At 40.2% G+C, this 19,257-nt stretch overlaps 1 protein-coding gene across 1 annotated transcript in view; it reads left to right on the top strand.

Moving 5' to 3' along the window:
• The window catches only part of DNAH10 (dynein, axonemal, heavy chain 10), a gene marked incomplete at both ends in the record, with an annotated part of 40,643 nt that extends 21,958 nt beyond the window's left edge, over nt 1-18,685 (top strand). Inside the window, 28 exons of the mRNA XM_009870106.1 lie at nt 108-299; nt 469-587; nt 757-915; nt 1,212-1,347; nt 1,477-1,599; nt 2,085-2,219; nt 2,532-2,748; nt 3,221-3,340; nt 4,266-4,411; nt 4,817-4,969; nt 5,469-5,729; nt 6,405-6,577; nt 6,931-7,024; nt 7,860-8,027; nt 8,142-8,330; nt 8,960-9,131; nt 10,047-10,250; nt 11,041-11,121; nt 11,533-11,730; nt 12,313-12,474; nt 12,796-12,970; nt 13,799-13,980; nt 14,745-14,881; nt 15,758-15,975; nt 16,374-16,595; nt 17,164-17,311; nt 17,838-18,117; nt 18,456-18,685. Of these exons, the coding sequence (XP_009868408.1) occupies nt 108-299; nt 469-587; nt 757-915; nt 1,212-1,347; nt 1,477-1,599; nt 2,085-2,219; nt 2,532-2,748; nt 3,221-3,340; nt 4,266-4,411; nt 4,817-4,969; nt 5,469-5,729; nt 6,405-6,577; nt 6,931-7,024; nt 7,860-8,027; nt 8,142-8,330; nt 8,960-9,131; nt 10,047-10,250; nt 11,041-11,121; nt 11,533-11,730; nt 12,313-12,474; nt 12,796-12,970; nt 13,799-13,980; nt 14,745-14,881; nt 15,758-15,975; nt 16,374-16,595; nt 17,164-17,311; nt 17,838-18,117; nt 18,456-18,685 (4,794 nt within the window). The remainder of the gene's footprint in view (nt 1-107; nt 300-468; nt 588-756; nt 916-1,211; nt 1,348-1,476; nt 1,600-2,084; nt 2,220-2,531; nt 2,749-3,220; nt 3,341-4,265; nt 4,412-4,816; nt 4,970-5,468; nt 5,730-6,404; nt 6,578-6,930; nt 7,025-7,859; nt 8,028-8,141; nt 8,331-8,959; nt 9,132-10,046; nt 10,251-11,040; nt 11,122-11,532; nt 11,731-12,312; nt 12,475-12,795; nt 12,971-13,798; nt 13,981-14,744; nt 14,882-15,757; nt 15,976-16,373; nt 16,596-17,163; nt 17,312-17,837; nt 18,118-18,455) is intronic.
• Nucleotides 18,686-19,257: the final 572 nt, after the last annotated feature.

Genomic DNA, 19,257 nt, shown 5'->3' with positions numbered 1-19,257 from the left:
TTTTTTTATTTCTTTATGTAGGGCTGTGATATCCAGATACCTGGAGACATTCCTCTTATTATTGGTTAGCTATTTGGTAAAGATTGATTGTGATATGTTTTGTCTAGGAAGTTGTACTGATGAGAGCTCTACGAGATATGAATCTTCCTAAATTGGTGTTTGAAGATGTACCTCTCTTCCTTGGCCTAATCTCTGACCTGTTTCCTGGCCTGGATTGTCCTCGAGTCCGCTATCCTGACTTTAATGATGCTGTTGAACAAGTGCTGGAAGAAAAGGGTTATGTTGTTTTACCGGTCCAGGTATAAAAAGTGTTAATTGCTTGAGTTTTTGTTGTGAACATTAAGCTGGATATACATTGTTGCACTCTAGAGTGGCTCCAGGAAAGCTTAGCTGGTCTAGACCAGCTGTTGATCTTTTCCACGGAAGAATTATGGCCAGAAGTCTACTGAACCAATATTTATTTTTCAGGTGGATAAAGTAGTTCAGATTTATGAGACGATGTTAACTCGACACACTACGATGGTAGTTGGACCTACTGGAGGTGGCAAGTCAGTTGTCATTAATGCGTTGTGCCAGGCCCAAAACAAGTGAGTATAGAATCTGAGACATGGAAATCAGGTTGTAAAATGGCACAGACTGCATTATTCAGCCTTGCACAGTCATGATGAGATCAATAGCTGACCCATAATATTTGCTTAGGTTAGCATGAGATGCTATTTTGTCACTTTAATATTACTTTTCTTGCTGTATCTCTAGGCTGGGATTATTGACAAAGCTTTACACACTGAACCCTAAAGCTATGAGTGTGATTGAGCTGTATGGCGTCCTTGACCCCACCACACGAGACTGGACAGATGGAGTCCTGTCAAATATTTTTCGGGATATCAACAGGCCTACTGACACGAAAGAGCGAAGGTAGACAGCTAGAAATCATTGTGATGATTTTTAGATCCTGAGTTCTACGTCAATATTTTATTTTAAACTATTAAAAAAAAGCACCCAACAGCTAAATAAATAGAATGCGTCTAGGTTTTTTTTCCATCTTCTGGAGGTTTCCAGCCTCAGTGAGATGGATGGAAGCTATGCAATTATAAAAGTCAGTGGGAGGCTTCATAACATGTGGACTGACACCACTGATGGCACATCTGAGTTCTGAAATACGTTGGTAAAATTAGATACTAGTCAGTGCGCCTTGACTCCTGTCTCCACAGGTACATTCTGTTTGATGGAGATGTGGATGCTCTCTGGGTTGAAAACATGAATTCTGTCATGGATGACAACAGGTTATTGACCCTGGCGAATGGGGAGCGGATTAGACTTCAGTCGCACTGTGCGTTGTTGTTTGAGGTAAGGAATGACCGCACCGGTTAGTAGCTGGGAAGGCTTATACACAGATGGGTCTACAAAGCCTGAAAAGCAGTTACTGTGGTTGTTGTTTGTTTAAGTGTATGATTATCTTGTATCATTACTTTGTAGGTTGGTGACTTACAGTATGCATCTCCTGCCACGGTATCCCGTTGTGGAATGGTCTTTGTAGATCCTAAAAATCTGAAATACGAGCCCTACTGGCAGAAGTGGATCCAAGGAAGAGAAAATGAGGTGAGAATTTCTGCACTTGTTCAGATGGTACCTGTGTTAAGTACTGAACTATATTCAGCTGTAAAAAGAACTCTAGTTCTCTGACAACAAATCTAATCATTAGGCCTGCAGCAGAGGGCTAAAGAGAGTTACTACCTTTTCTGACTTCTAATTGTTCCTGAGAAGTGAATAACTAAGAAATCAGCTTATCTGATCTCCAGAGAGTTAACGGTGAGATTGCTTAGGTGCTTGTTTCTTAACATTTAGATTAAAAACTCAAGTCCACAGGGAGCTGAAGTAAGACAACTTACTTGCCAGCACCTGATGGATGCAGATCCTCACCTGCTGAAAATCCAGTCCATAGAACAGTGTCACATTTCTTCATGTGATTGCACCCTGTCTTTGGTACAAGTGATTCCTTTGAGAACAATTGTGCTTGGTCAGCCAGGTACTGATGGGCTTTCTGGGTTTCTGTGTGCTGAGTTACTGTCCTTTGTGTTCCTCAGCAAGAGAGAATTGAATTGGATCGTCTCTTTCAAAAATATGTACCCTACCTTATTGATGTGATTGTAGAGGGAATTGTGGATGGCAGACATGGAGAAAAGCTGAAGACCATTGTTCCTCAAACAGATTTAAATATGGTAAGGAATAGAGAATAAAGGTTGAAGAATTTTCCTTAAAAAGAGAAATGGAATGATGGAGTGAGTGAAAACCTCCCAAAGAAAGTACAGGAGTAGAGTCTGTGCTGAAATGTCAGTTTGCTAGTGATGAGCACTAAGAGACAAAAGAAACAGTCGGTTTCTAACACTGCTCTTCTACTGTCGTTAATATGCGTGTCAGTAGATACACCTGTAAGGACAAAAGATCAGCAAACACTCAGCTGAAAACATAGCAAGAGGTTTCATGCATCTAAATGGCAATTCTTTTTACAGTTTTGTCTTGTTTTACAACAGGTGGTGCAGCTGACTGTGATGTTGGAAGCTCTAGTTGCAGTACAGCCTGTTGATCCTAGTGTTCTGGAGTGTTTTTTCGTGGAAGCTTTGTATTGCTCCCTAGGTGCTGCTCTTCTTGATGCTGGGAGAATTAAATTTGATCAGAATCTTAAACGGATTTCCTGCCTGCCTGTTGTTCATGATGACAACGTCCTGGCTCAGCCAGGGGAGCTGCCAGGTAGCATCTTGTCATAATTTAGTCTGGATCCCATTGATTATGTTAGAAAAGTGCTAGTTTCTGTAAAGGAAGAACATTGTTCTTCCTTCCAGCTAACTATCCTGGCTGCAAAATATGCACTCTGAATGACCATCACTGAAAACCGTGTAGAGATACTGATGTTAGCTGACTCTCAGCTACTGGTCTGTCCTCTGAGAACAGTACTTTTCTGTGCCCAACTGAAAAGATAAATAGTGAAAGGAAAAATAAAGTGAGAAAGGAAAGGCTGGTGGAAGATGCTTAAAAACTGATAGTATGATTCAAGTGCTGCACTAAGAGAATTCCCATTGATGTCTTACTGGGTTAAATGACAAGTAAACAGAACACAGTGTTGCCCAACTTGATCCAGAATTTTACCTTTCACTTTCATCTCAGTTGGATTCTTTTCTTATGAAATATTTCAGTGTCCTAGAAGTTGCTTAATGGTTTTCAGGTCAGCTGCCAACTTTGTATGACTTTCATTTTGATGGATTTCAAAAAAAGTGGGTACCTTGGATGAAGCTTGTTCCTGAATATGTTCATGACCCTCAAGTGAAATTTCTTGACATTCTAGGTGAGTGTTAAGATAAAATACAATGATGATATGCCTTTAATTTATAATACATCGCCAGGGAGTGCATGGCACTTCACACCAGACATCCTCTTTCTGTACTGAAGGCCATCTACTCAGGTTCAGTTTCTTGTGACAGCACAAATCTATTTCTTTAATGTTCTTGTAGTTTAGCAAGAATAGAGTTGATATTTACACAGCACCATGTAATAAAGAAATGAGGGAAGGGTGAAAAGCTTGTTTTGGTTAATAAGGCTTATTAGGAGGTAACAATGCCTTCTACAAACCAGAACAGCAGAAAATTCAGGATCTGCTCTACCAGAAATTCTAGTAAAAATGTCAGCTCTGTGATTTGGCCACTCAGTAGATAAAAATTACGTGCTTAAGGCCGTTATTAGTTGTTAATGCAAGCACTGTGTAATGGTGACAGCTGCTTTTCATAGTTAATGATAAATTAAGGCAGGTTACTTTTGTAGTATCACTTCAGCAAGCACAGGTTAACTTCACTGACGCAAGAGATAATTACATGCCCTGTGAAGTTGCTCCTAATGACAGGCTATTCACACAGAAATACATTAATCTCTGTAGAGTTCTGGGAAAATGCTTATGATCCAAATAAATCCTGATTATATCCTTGAAATAGGGATTAAATGGAGTTTAACCAGTTCATGATGCTTCTGTATGGAAGATAACTTCTTTTTAAATATATCTGTAGGAGAAAATATCCCAATGATAAAAGCTGAAAAGAGATAGTTGAATAATTAAGATTTTCTTTCAACAGTGTTAGTGAGTTGATATTTCAGATTATGTCTGTGCAACTGCATGTTAAAACCTTGAGAGTCTGATCCAGCACTGTTCTATAAATATAAATCCCCCAGCTGTTCTGCATTTTAATTTAACCTGCTGTCATATTCATGATCTTTTTCAGTGCCTACAGTGGATACAACACGCACTACTTGGTTACTAGAGCAAATGGTAAAAATAAAACACCCAGTTGTTCTTGTAGGTGAATCGGGCACATCTAAAACAGCAACTACACAAAACTTCCTAAAGAATCTGGACAAAGACCTCAATGTATGTATGAGGCATTTTGCCTTGTTTGTAAAGCTGCATTTTCATTCTTTATCCTTGTGTTAAATTTGTATTGTGCAGCCTGAGTCTGTGGGGAGCAACATTGACTTTAGTAACATGACTGCAAGCTCTGGTATGTGAATGATTTGAAAATCCTTTAGGATCAAAGATGTTTTGTTCTGTTCTACCATGTACAGATTCGGTTTTATAAAGTAAATATATATTATCGAAGTGCTAAGAATGGAGTTACTTTTCTTTGTCATCTTTAATTCAAGTGAGTAAATGGACCAGCGAAGTGTTTCCTGTATGTCTGACAGCCTAATATAAAGAATATTTTCTGAGTGCTCTGGTGAAAAAAAACCCAAACCAGGTAAACATCCATTCTTACCCATTTCCTCCCCTTCGCAGCTGCTGCTAAAAATTAACTTCTCTTCTCGTACAACATCAATGGACATTCAGAGAAACCTAGAGACAAATGTGGAAAAACGAACTAAAGACACTTATGGCCCTCCTATGGGAAAACGTCTCATTGTTTTCATGGATGATATGAATATGCCAAGGGTAAGCTGCCAATAGTTTACAAAATAGTACAGAAATCCTTGGGGTGGCACTGGTGTGATCCCTTCACACACAAATCCAATGAATCACAAGTCAAGGAGAGTCATGGTAAGTGTGTAACTGGATTTCAGCTCAGGAGAGTGCAGAAGAGGGTGTTTCTATCTGTTACAATATTTGTCCTGTATAAAAGAGATGCTGTGGGATCATTTCTTTATGTCATTAAAATCACATTTCTGTGGTGTGTATTGTAGAAACCAGCCAGTTCTCTTTAAAAATAAGGCAAAAGAGTATGTGTGCATTTAGTTTATCTCGGAGAAGAGGCACTTTTCTCATAGGAGACGTTGAAATGAATTTTCACAGTCAGTGCTAGAACTTTACTAAGTGTCACTTAGTCCTTGTAATGTTGTCCTGAGTATGGAGCACAATATTTCCATGTTTGTATCAGTAATTGGCATGCTGATGTACTGTGCTCTAAATATCTTGATTCTTTTTTATTGCGAAGGTTGACGAATATGGCACACAGCAACCCATTGCTCTGTTGAAGCTGCTGCTAGAAAAAGGTTTTTTGTATGACCGTGGTAAGGAGATGAACTGTAAACATCTTCGAGACCTGGGTTTTATTGCTGCCATGGGGAAGGCTGGAGGAGGTCGGAATGAAGTTGACCCTCGATTCATCTCACTCTTCAGTGTTTTTAACGTACCTTTTCCTTCTGAACAATCACTGAATTTGATCTATGTCTCCATCCTGAAAGGCCACACTGCGGTAATTTCACTGTTTTTAAAGGAGTGCTCAACAGATTTATTATTTTAAAATAGACATTTGTTTCTGCGTTACCACAAGACCTGACATTTTCTGTTATCAGACTTTCATAGTATATAGAACCTCATACAAACCTTTGCCTTCTTCTCCTCCTTCTCAAGAGATGAGTTTACACTGTTTTGCTAAATACTTAAGTAATATGTAAGCATTCAAATCAGCAGATATTTTATAAACCTGGTGCTTTTCACAGGTTGAGACCTGTGAGCAATTTGGTTATGGTTCATGTAACCACAGACACAAAGGTCAGCAAACTCTGTCCTGAATGACTGTGAAAAATGTAATATAATGCAGTAGACTGCATTACTAGCAAGTAACCTGAAGCATTATACAAGCAAAGAGCAGTTCCTTTTTTCTGCTGTAGAAGTGCTGTGGAAATTCGAGTCCCGGAGTGTGATGGTATCTTCAGCACTGTGTAGTCTTGGGAGTGAAGTTGGGCCTTGCCCAAAATGTTTAACTGCACAACAGTCATACAACAGAGGAATGCGAATTTCTGCAAGTGCTTGATCCCAATTATGTGAAATATACCCAGCAGAGCTGAAAACTAGTAAGCAGAGTATGTTTAATAGCATGGAATTCTCTCTGGGCAGTCTTGTGAAAACACCTTTCTTATGTTTGCAGGTGTTTAATGAGTCTATATCAGCCATCTCTGAAAAGATTACTCTGTGTACTTTGGAGCTTTATAAAATGATTATTTGTGACCTACCCCCTACTCCTTCCAAATTCCATTACATTTTTAACCTGCGGGATCTTTCCAGGGTCTATAATGGACTTGTTCTTACAACTCCAGAGAGGTAAGAATAGAAAAAGCAAAATTGACTTTGGTGGTCCTAGACATTTATATGGGATGAAACTGGGTGAAGATGAAGTAATTTGGTGCATGTAATTGCTCACACTTGGTCACTTTTTATTAAACAGTCACCACAATGAGAAAATGTTCAGGAACATACTAAATTGTGATACTCCTCTTTCTTAAGTACGATATCTGCAAGTTAAAATGCAAGCAAATTAATTATTCGCTCTTAAAAAAAGAACAGAACCAAAAAGACTGAAAAAAAATAGTCAACTGGTCAGCTTTATTAACCATATGGCCTTAGGAATCATGTCAGCTCATTTGGTGCAGTCCGATATTTCAATTTTAATGTAGGTTTCAAACAGTGACCCAGATGGTGAGAGTTTGGAGAAATGAGTGCCTGAGGGTTTTCCATGACAGGCTGATTAATGAAGCAGACAAAGCATTGGTGAGTAATTTCTTTCAATTTTTAGTAGTCACTGGCTATTACTATGGCAACTAATTTGCAGCAGTAGAATTGCCAACTGTTGCACTCAGATCTTGCAGTCAGACTGCAGGCTTGTCTGACCGCTATGTTGCTCTGTTAATTTAAAGTGTGGCCCGTGGAGGTTTCTTTTCCAAAATGAAGTGAGTGTGGCAGACTAAGTGAGCAGATCTGCTGAAGGAATGGAAAGTGCCACTCAGTTTCCCTGTCCAGGTGAATTGATGAGCAGTGGCACAGGTGACAAAGTGTGAGAGCAGTGCATGGGAAAACTCAGGAAATCACTTCAAGGCGGTGTTTTCCTTTAGGAAGGATTGCATCAGAGTACAATCAAGTAGAAAGAAGAAAGATAAGAGCTGAGTCCTCAAACAGTGGATTCAGTTTTGGCTCTTCTGCCAACTGCATATCTTCCAAATTATATCTTAAAATGCAAGAGAGAGTGATGCAAGTTTCATGAGAAATCTTGATGGCGAGACATCTGTGATTACTGAGAGGGAAGGTTTATTAATGTGATATTTACACCAATATATGAGAAGGTATTTTTTAGCAGGCTTATCTTTTTCTGTCTTAAACTCCTGCAGACCATGGCTTGAATGGTTCTTGAACTGCCTGTTAGATCATTTTAGATCATACACAGAACACAATGGGAGGCTGTGGTCTTTGAATCTTCTAGTGACATAAGTTATCTCCTTGAAGTTGGTCATTACATGAGCAAGAATCTGCATTATCACCCTTCTAAGTGTGACTGGATTCAGAATCATCTGCTTTGTTGTGTTGCCTGACTCATTCCATTTCCTTGAAGGTACAAAGTCATATAAAAAACCTGATCGAAGAGAATTTCAAAGATGACTTGGAGCAGGCTATGAGGGATCCTATTCTTTTTGGAGATTTCAGAACGGCACTGAGTGAAGAAGAACCTCGTATTTATGAAGATATCCAAGACTATGATGCAGCAAAAGCTGTCTTTCAGGTAGTGTGCATCGGCTTGGAACTCTGCTCGATTCTATCTCTGTTCCTGAGGAATGGGCAGGAGCCTGCCTCAAACTGTAGGAGCTAGTAACAGTCTGTCCACCTTTCTCTGCAGGAGATTTTTGAGGAATATAATGAAGTTAATACAAAAATGAATCTGGTTCTTTTTGATGATGCTTTGGAGCACTTAATCCATGTACATCGCATCATACGGATGGATCGTGGCCATGCCCTGCTCATAGGAGTAGGAGGCTCAGGAAAGCAGTCTCTAACGAGACTGGCTGCCTATACAGCTGGATGTGAGGTTAGTGACCCTGCTGCTTTGCAGTGAAAGAAGACAAGGAAAGCAATATTGTGATCAGAATTAATTTTTCGGGGGTGGGGAGGCAAGTTAGTCAGTCAGTCAAGATAAGAACAGGCTGACATCTCTTCCCTGGGGAGAGAAAACCAGGATGAGGTGATTGCCGGGAGGTCTGCGGTGATGATTGTGTGTGACCTGGGCAGGAAACTCTCAGTGACTCAATCTAGGGTTTGGCACTGGAAACAGCTAACAAAGATGGATTCAGTGCAGAGCCACTAATAGTCCCTAACTACTGCTTTTGTTACGTGTCCATGTTACAGCAGCACTCCAGTGCTGCTTGAGGAACCTTGTTGTGATGGATACTGTAGTATTTCAGATAGGAAGTGTTCCTCTCTCAGAGGCTTGGAAGGAAAGAACCAAAAAGGAAGATGAACACAAAGCAGTTCTGAAAATGCAGTCCTGCAGGGCTGTACAAATAGATTTTTTTAAAAGAAAGTAGTACATAATTGGTTTTTTATACTTTAAATTTACTGCTGATAGGGACCAACCCAAAATCCTTGATCCAGACTAGTTGAAATTCCATCATGTCTTGGGCCTGTCTGTGTCTTCTCAGTATACGTTTGCATCCTTAGGTATTTCAGATCATCCTGAGTCGAGGATATGGAGAAAATAATTTCCGAGAAGATTTGAAAAATTTGTACCAAAAGCTGGGTATTGAGAACAAGTCAATGGTCTTCTTGTTTACAGATGCCCAGGTAGCAGAAGAGAGTTTTCTGGAACTCCTCAACAACATGTTAACTTCAGGTGGTGCAGCAGCCTCAGTTACTCCTCATCAGTACTATTTGTACCTCATAACCTCAAATGTACCCTTGACCCAGCTATTACTGTTTCACCCCGTGTCCTCTGCTGCTTTAGTTAGTTACACCTTTCAGGACTACCAAAATGATCTTGGCCTTAATAATGGCTTTTGGACATCTTCTAATGGTCCTTTATGGGTGTCTGGGAAGGCTGAGTTAATTTATGTTGATCATGGTGTTGTGGGAGTCTCAGATTTCTTCCAAGACTGAGATATAACTTCAGCTGCATTTGGCCACAAACCCACCTTTTGTCCCATTGGCTTCTCAGTAGCATCACCTGAAATGCAACAACTGCTTGTATGTATATGATGATATATGTTCTAAAATGCAGTTTAATATCTTTTAGTGTCTGCAGCAGCTGGCACTGTGTGACCCCCCTCTCTAAAAAAGTTCCTGCACAGTCTGATTTGAACACAGATGTGTTAAATCTTATCCCTTTCCTTGGTCTAGTTTTTCCTGTTTCTAGTCTGCTTATGTGTGTCACTAAGTAACTTATAATATATTTGCCGTGTGACTAAGAGAGTAATAATGTGAACTGATGGTTTTTTGACACTAAAAAAGGTTTTCTTTGCACTTTATCTTTTTGAGGCATTTTGTATATGTTGCTGAAGCCCAACAAAAATTAATTATTCCTCTAAATCCCCTTGCATCTTCCTAAGTACTATCTCTCTATTTTCCATGGAGGGTAGAGGGAAGGAGAAGCATGGATAGATTAACAGGTTCATTCAAAACCACCCAGAATCATTTTTGCAGAACTGGGTTTAGAATTTGTGACTCTGGTTTCTCATGTGCTCTATTTCCAGCCATATGGTTTTCTCTTACTGATTGTTCTCACTAACATTCTTCTGTCCTTATGTTACAGGAATGGTGCCAGCCCTTTTTGCAGATGATGAAAAAGACACCATACTAAGTCAGATTGGAGATGAAGCTAGTAAAGCTGGCGTACACCCAGCTAAAGAGAGTGTCTGGCAATATTTTGTAAACAAATGTTCAAGGAACCTTCACATTGTCCTGGGAATGTCCCCGGTTGGGGACAGCCTGAGAAAGTGGTGCAGAAATTTTCCAGGTACCAATTGCACTCACTGTGTAGTCTCTTTTCTATGAAATACAAGTTTATGGGCAAGAGAAAATCTGCAGTGGACATTCACACATGTCTGGCAGCTAAAAGTAAGCAGGGCAGGTTTTATGATAAAGGATTTGCAGTGCATGATTTTTTTTCTAGTTAATTACCACTAATCAGCGAGTTTTATTGATGAGTGTTTACCAGATCAGTTAATTTTCCAGATGAACAGCCAGAAATCAATTGGTCAGCCTCATTGAACTGGAAATATACAGCCTGTGTCTGCAGCCTCTCTTCTGTAGATTACAGAAGAATACATTTTGAAACTAGGACGGTGGTAAGAGAAACATTTTTGTAGCCAAAGCCAGAAAAAAAGACCATGGTGAGAGGGTCACCCACTGAGAGAAAAAAATCCTGAATCTGGTGGGTGCTGCGCTTCACCGGGTGGCTGAAAGGAGTCCTGGAAGACTGAAGAGACACGTGAAAGATGGGCTATGAGTGGAAATCTTAACTCAGGCATTGAAAAACCTTGTTGCAGCTCTTGACTGCATCCTGTAGAATGGTACAGCCTAAAGAATAGTTTAGTGGGGTTAGCAGGACACGGGTGCAGAGCTGATTAGTTATGATCAAAATGAATGTATTGACTTTGTGGTAAATTTTGTTGCTAAGCAGGAGTCAAATAAGACAGATCCTGCAGATTCTTGATGCAAATAACATTAAGCATGGGACTGCCTGGCAGGTTAGGGTCTAGTTTTACAAAGGAATTTTTTAGGTAACACTATCTTTTTATTTTAAGGTCTTGTCAACAACACTGGTATTGACTGGTTCATGCCCTGGCCCTCCCAGGCCTTGTATGCAGTTGCACAATCCTTTGTTGGTATGTAAAATGTCAGTATTTTAACCCTTGGGATAGTTTAAGAAATAGATTCTTTACTTTGCAGTTCTTGTAGGTTTCATAATTTGATTTCCCATTGTGCTTGTATCCCTGAGTCTAAATGGATGATGCAAAATCCCAGTCAAAAAGATGTGTTTTGATGGAAGTTTCTTACTCAAATAGATTTTAAAATCTGCTGAAATTCAAGTTCCCAGCTCTGCAGACAAGGTGGCCTGCCTACCAGGAGGCCCAGGTTCTCTTCTGACTCTGCCTTCCTATTGCTTTTCTGCCTCAGAAAGTAGACTTTTTTTGTGCCTGTCTTAAATGTTCCTAAGAAAGATGGTAATTGGCATATACTTGCATACTTAAAAAAATCCTGAACCTTTGATTTTTTTTTCTTCTGCCCAATTCTAGGAAGTAGCAGACGCATCCCTTCAGAGAACTCCAAGTCAGTGGTTGAGCACATGGTCATGGTTCATGAATCTGTAGAGGATTTCAGCAAGAGGTTTCTGCAGAAACTGAGACGTACTAACCATGTCACACCAAAGAATTACCTTGATTTTATCCACACTTACTCAAAATTGCTAGAGGAGAAAAACCAGTTCATTTTAGGTAAACCTGTGTAGATGTTTTCTACTTTGTAAAAAGTGATTTAAATATTTTAGAAAGAAAAAATTGTGGCAAGAATTGCATTTATTACCCACATTATGCAAAAATCATTTTATCAGTACTATGCTGTGCAACCTGTCCTAGGTGAAACTACTCTGGCAGGGGGTTTGGACTAGATGATCTCCAGAGGTCCCTTCCAACCCATAACATGCTGTGATTCTGTAATCTCAAATGCTGTGCTGGCATCTGGTTTTGGCATTGGACCAATATCCTGGCCACATGTGGATGTTCAGACTCTGTCAAACGATAGCTCTCCTCAATTTTTCTTTTTCCCATGAACCTGAGCCAGAACCTCAAAACCAGACACTCCTCTGCTTGGTGAATGGTCTGATTAAATGTGATTAATCTTGGGTGGGAAGCTTAGGAAAGGAAAAAATCTCTCAGAGTAATTTTCTTCTCATAACCGAGTTTGCCTCGCTGCTAAATGCACCTGTTAGCGTATTTACCTTCTGTGAGATTGTGTCTTGCTGTGTGATAGTACATGATCAACAAATCACTAATATTTTTCACTTTTTTCCTACCTAGCACAGTGTAAACGACTGGATAGCGGCTTAGATAAACTGAAGGAAGCTAGTATACAGCTGATTGACCTGAACAAGAAACTTGCTGAGCAAAGGATTGTGCTAGCAGAAAAATCAGCCGCTTGTGAGACTTTGTTAAAAGAGATTTCGGCAAACACAGAAATAGGTAGGTAGTTTACAACTCCTGAAGTGTCCCATAAACTATAAGAGCTCCTGCTGCTTTTGGAGGTAACCCCCTTGTTTTCTCTGTGCTGATCTGGTGTCATACTAGAAGAGTAGATCCCCTGTCTTGCCCAGAGTGCAGTCATTGCTGTATATTTGGTCTAAAGTACTTTACACAACTCAGCACTATGTTTGCCTGCCCTTGTCTTCCCTTTCCAAAGTGTAGGGCAGAAAGAGCAAAGAGCCAAGAGCAAATCTTTATTAGTATCAGTGCTGTATCCAAGTCTGAACAATCCATTTATGGTCCTGCCTTTACAATTCCTAGCTGAGGAGAAGAAAACACTAGCTGAAGAAAAAGCTGTGGAGATAGAGGAACAGAATAACCTTATTGCTACGGAGAAGGCGGCTGCTGAGACAGCTTTGACTGAAGTCATTCCTGTTTTAGAAGCTGCCAAAGAGGAGCTTCAGAAGCTTGACAAGTCAGATGTTACCGAGATCAGGTGACTTTTGAATCTGCAGTAGCTTAAGCTTTTGGAAAATTAACTGAACCTTGGCCTCACCTTTTGCACCTGCATGTATGTGGGTGAAGGTCAGGACATCAGTTGTCTGGGTGCAGAGGTTGCAACAGAATCCCCTGATTCCTAGCCTAGGTCTACCCCTCAAGCCTGTTCTTCTAGTCCTTTGTTTGATGTCTAACCCGTATCTCATGCACTAGAAACTGCTGTGGGTTTTGCCTGAGCAGTGGCTGTCCAAACCTCTCGTTCCTCCTCTGTTTTATTCTGTGTGAGTAGGAACACATGCCAGTTATTTTTTAGGGATGCTTTGACAGCATGAAAATGTATTTCTCTGCTGAATTAACTTCTTCCTGTGTTTTTATAATACATCTTGTATTTGGGGATAGATATAAAAGCAAATCCCAGTCCCTGACTCTCCTCAAAATAGAAACAACTCTCCCTTCTCCTGCCACATTTTTTTAGTTTCTTTTCTCTCCTAGATCTCTGGATTCTTCCTGTATTGCTTCTTCCAATCGACAGCTGCTTCACTGCCCTAGGGAAGAATATTATGGCTCAGAATTTTAGACCTGCTGCTGCTGAAATTCTTTAGTATTTCATGGATCAAATTGCCTGAACACAAGAATAATTTTTGAGCTTTTGACTATTTAATAATTTCTTGCCTGGCCTGGGTTATCTTTTTCACTTTGTGTAGGATGTCTTATATATTAGGTCTTGTTGTATTGCAATGACTGTCTTAATGAGACATACCTGTGTCTGACATCATGTCCTTTGTCTTCTTTTTTTGCTCCACTGTCTCGTTCATCTGTTTGCTAGATCCTTTGCAAAACCTCCTAGGCAGGTGCAGGTTGTTTTGGACTGTGTTCTTATAATGAGAGGTTACAAAGAATTAAACTGGAAGACAGCCAGAGGCATGATGTCTGAGGCAAATTTCCTGCGATCCCTCATGGAGATAGATTTTGATGGAATTACTCAGAGCCAAGTGAAATCTATCCGAGGTAAATTACTGATCTGTATACTTGGAATGAACGTAGGATCTTTTATATGTGATTAGCCATGGCAGGGGCATGCCTTCCAGTCTTGTTTGGGAGGGTGGGATTCGCTTTGTGCAAAGGGACAGCCCTGTCTGCAGTGCTGCAGATGTTGCACTGTTGGGATGACTGGATTTTCCAGAGCTTATAGACCTTCTGCTATGTGTTACATCCAGTTTACACCTTAGCTAGGGTCTTACACGCTCTGGTTTAGAGCAGACAAGAAAGAAACAGGATAGGTGGTTAGGTCTGCAGTCTGCTTCTAGCCACTTGGTAAAATTATGACCTCATCCATGTACTGGCAATGAAAATCTGATCTATACAGAGTGGGAAGAAGACGAGCTGTATTTAAAGCTTATGGGCCAAATTTTGCACATGCTCCCAAGGGTGTAATCCAGAGTAGTTCCGTTAAGAGGAGAATTCGGCTCTTTGAACAAAATTCCATCTGACTGCTGCAAAGAAAACAAACTGTGATGCTCAGTCATGCTGAACAACTCCTGCGTGCACTCCCTTCAAGGAGAAAGAACTGGAGAAATCCCTAACAGTATTGTGCTTGTATTGTTGCAGCCCAGTAGCTTCATCTGAAGTTCAGAGCCTCTTTAATATTCTGACAAATGTTTCATATTGTGTCACAGAATTGCTCGGTATTGCTGGTAGGCAAAGCTATTGCTCTGAGGATTTCTGCACTGTAATTCAACTCACTTGAAATATTTTTATGTTTGCCCATCTAGCTCTGTTAAAGAATCTTAATACTACCTTCGAGGCAATGAATCTTGTTAGCAGGGCAGGACTGGGAATGTTACTGTTTGTCGAAGCAGCGATGAGCTACTGTGATGTAGTTAAAGAAGTCAAGCCAAAGAGAGAAAAGGTAAAGTGTGTGGATTCAGTCTCAGAGGAGGATGAAGCATGATCCTGATGAGAAAAGTAATACTCGACAATTTTGTAGACTGCTCATTTCTCTGAAGTTCTTTAAAAGAGGTGTTAGGAGAGCTCATGCAGCAGGAGTGAGGCAGGTATTCGGTTATAAATTGCTGTATTTGTTGTGTCATGATGCTTGGATGTGGGTTCCCACCCATGCCAGTGCTTGAGGGAAAGGGGAGGAATGATTTCAGCTGGAATTTTGTAATCTAACATCCTTAGAAAAACATGGTTTATAGCTGTCTACTGACTTCAAAACACATGGCATTTGAACACAGCGGAGCTCAACAGTACACAGCATTCATGTCCCTTAAACACAGACCTTTTGATTAACTTCTTTTAGAACGACTGGAAAGTTGACTGTATTACCAATGGAAATCTAAGGTCCAACAGATAATGCTGGGAACCTTTCTTCAGGAAAAGGTTATTATATACAGCTGACTACTGAGCAAGCATGTTCACTACATGATGAGTCTGACTACTTTTGAGGCCTTAATATTGTTGTTAAGCAGCCAAACCTCCCCTTTTGTCATGGCATGATGGTCCTGCTGACCTCCAGTGTCAGCAGGCCTGCTCACGTGCTTTAATACACCTTGTGGGTGCAAAACTCTGGGAGATTTCTCTGCTTTAGAACTGCAGTGTTAGACTATGATGTGGATATTTGGGATGGGGAGAGGTGGGTGTGAAGCGATTCCAGTTATTTTGGCTTACTTTGTTTATAAGCAGGACACTTTGAAATACATGAAAGAGCCAAAAGAAATGTAGGAACTTAAGACTTCTCTTTAAAGCCCTTCTTTCCTCTGATACTATTTCCATCATAATGTAGGTCGCTAGGTTGGAACGGAACTATTACATGAGTAAGCGGGAACTGGAAAAGATAAAGGCAGAGTTGGCCACCATTCAGGAGGAGCTTAAAACTTTGGGGAACAAATATCAAGAGGCAATAAGAGAAAAGCAACAGTTACAAGAAGAAGCTGAGATTATGCAGAGAAGATTATATGCTGCTGACAAGCTCATCTCTGGCTTGAGCTCTGAGAATGAGAGGTAAGTCTAGATTCAATGAGGAACGCTTTTGACATCAGTTGGTCATGTGCCAGGGATAAAATCTATCAAACTGAGACATTTTTGGAAATGCCACTTCCTGTGATGTTTGTTTCTGAGAATGGCTACTATCTGTTCTAAGCTAATTTTCATTAGCTCTTGAAAAATATTAGTTTTTAGTGCAGAAGAATGAGATGAACTCAGGTTAAAAGGAAGAAGGTTCAGATCAACTCAGTGTCCGTCGTAATAGTGTGACCATCATAATAGTGAGAGAACAGCTGATTGTAAATTTGGGGATCTGTCTCAGCATACATCTAAAGTAGCAGCAGCTGGAAATTCTGCACACGAAACTCCATCTCTCTGGTGCGGGCTGACCCGGGATTCCTTTGTAATTCTCTCAGGTGGAAAAAGAAATTAGAGGACTATGAAATACGAAAGGTGAAGTTACTTGGAGACTGTCTACTCTGTGCTGCCTTTCTGAGCTATGAAGGAGCATTCAGCTGGGAGTTTCGTAATGAAATGATCTATGAAGTGTGGCAAGAAGATATCCTCTCACGAGAGATTCCTCTCAGCCAACCATTCCGGTTAGAAAGCCTCCTGACTGATGAGGTGGAGGTTAGCAGGTATGTCCAGGGACTAGTGGATGTGAAATCGTGAAACAGGATTCTGGACCTGGATATGTAGCATGGAATTGGTTTTGTGGGTGGAGGTGCATAGCCATGCCAGAGAGAGAGACCACTTGCATGCCTCAAAGCTGGCAAGGAGACAAATTATTTTTCTTCCAGTTAATGGAGGCTATTTGTTATAACAAACTGTTGTACTTTACACTCCAGAGACGTTCCTTGAACTTAGACACATTCCTTTTTAGGAAATTTTTTAAGGAATTATCTATAATACGTGTTCCCGTAGCCTAGTAGGAGTCTTTTCATTGACTTCAGTGAATTTGGAATTAAACTTATTTATACGCCCACGTAGCGTATTTCAGCTGCTGCAGGATCATGAACCAAACGCTTTGAGCAGTGTAGTTAAAATGACTCAATGAGTCAGTCTGAGCTTTGACGCTGTTACCACAACCGCATACACTGTATGTGTCTAATGTGCTCAATGAATTGCTTTTACTCACAAATGACATGTGCTGCTCCCCCACCAAGTTCGCATCTGAGCCTCATCTTTGATCTGTTTTCTCCCCAGGTGGGTTTCCCAAGGGTTGCCTCCAGATGAGCTTTCTGTCCAGAACGGCATCCTGACAACTTACGCAAGCCGCTTCCCACTCTGTATTGACCCACAAGAACAGGCGTTACATTGGATTAAGAAGAAAGAACTAAACAATAACCTGAAGGTAAAGATAAATTATCATTTCACCTCTTTACTGGTTGTTTTAAAAGCTCCATAAATATCTGTCACCTTGAATGGGGAACCAGTTCTGTACTGACAAATGTGCTGACTACAGTGTCTCTAAAATAGATAGTGAATATCCTTGTTCACGCGGCCTTCAGTTTTTTGGGACGGATGATTTGTTTGGGACCTTGGACAGTATATGCAGAAATAGCATAACCAAAAGGCTGGTGTAGCTTGTGTTTTATCTCAGTTTCAGGATGGATTTTCCATGAAGGACAATAACGCAGTCAGAGGTGCAGTTGGAACTTTGAAGAATAGTTCTCCAAATGGAAGTTATTCTCAAATAATAATAATAAAAAAAGCATCACTACTGTTTTGTACTCATGCAGTTTATATTGTCTGTAAGAGGAAAGACAAAAAGCAACAAAGAGCAAACTTCATTTGTGCTGGCAGCTATTGTAAAGTAATAACGTTCAGCAAATTGAGTATCAGTTCTCTTTTCATATTTTCCCATTACTCTCTTGCAGGTGGCTTCCTTTAATGACCCAGATTTCCTTAAACAGCTAGAGCTGGCCATAAAGCATGGAAACCCTTTCTTGCTGCGTGATGTTGATGAATACATTGATCCTATAATAGACAACGTCTTGGAGAAAAATATCAAAGTTGCACAGGGGCGAACATTCGTCGTCCTGGGGGACAAAGAGGTTGACTATGACAGTAATTTTAGGTTGTACCTCAACACTAGATTATCTAACCCAAAGTATTCTCCCTCTGTGTTTGGCAAAGCTGTGGTTATCAATTATACAGGTAAGCAAACCGTGCATTTAGTGATCAAGTAATGAGTATGCTGCAGCATGAGTTTAGGGCCTGGATGTTTGTTTGAAAAAACAATGAAAGTCTAAAAAATTTGTAGTCTCCTTGATACTTAGCATCTGATTTAATAGAAAATTCTTCTCACTTCCCTCTTTTAATCTGAAACCGAGCTAAATATAAATTCTTGCATCTGTCAGTTTAGGATGCTTTGGTAGAATTAAGATATAGAGTTATTAACCAAGTCATTCCGTTGCATTGCTGTAGTTCTATGAGATGATGGAGATGCAATGTGTTTTAAAAAGGACTACTGTGTACATGTGTTGTATCTGTAGTTACACTAAAGGGTCTAGAGGATCAATTGCTCAGCGTCATTACGGGTTTTGAAAGAAGAGAACTGGAAGAACAGAGAGAAAATCTCATCCAGGAGACAAGTAAAAACAAAAACTTGCTGAAAGATCTGGAAGACTCTCTCCTTCGGGAACTGACGTCTTCCACAGGAAACATGTTGGACAACTTGGACTTGGTGGAAACCCTGGAAGAGACAAAATCCAAAGCTTCTGAGGTGCTGGCTCTGGGCTTTTTGGAAGAATGTCTAATAATAGAACATCATCTTTCTTTTTCGTTATGCTTCATCTTTCACTGTTGAAGCTAGTTTGAAAGAAAAGGGAGAGTTTTCTCATGAATATGTTGGCTTTCAATACTGGGCAGTATTGCATCAGAGAACCAAATCCTATCTTTAGGAAAGTCCTTTTCAGGACCAAAGTAATGGCTGCTTACAGTTCTAAAGGAAGGAGCACATGATATATTTCCTTCAGCTCTGAAATAAACTTTGTCTTGTATTGTACCAGATCTGAAAGAAATTGAGGTATTTGTGACTTAGAGCCTGTGTTTTCAGGCTGTAGTGGGGCAGAGCCACAGCTGACAGGCAGAAAGTTGAGCTAAAGATCCCCAGAGGGTTCCCTATTTACGGGATTCTGTGTAAATCATTGCATAAATTTACAGGGTGGGCATAATTTTATCTCATTTTTGATTTTTGCAATTCATACTACTTCTTTAGGGTTACCTGCCCAGATTCCCTGTATAGTCAACACAGAGAGGCAGGCACTGAATAGCTCTACTTATATATATATATAT

The sequence above is a fragment of the Apaloderma vittatum genome, unplaced genomic scaffold (assembly GCF_000703405.1).
Source record: "Apaloderma vittatum isolate BGI_N311 unplaced genomic scaffold, ASM70340v1 scaffold22775, whole genome shotgun sequence".
Taxonomy (NCBI): domain Eukaryota; kingdom Metazoa; phylum Chordata; class Aves; order Trogoniformes; family Trogonidae; genus Apaloderma; species Apaloderma vittatum.
Note: the sequence above shows the minus strand (reverse complement) of the source record. Positions and strands in the feature narration are given on the sequence as shown.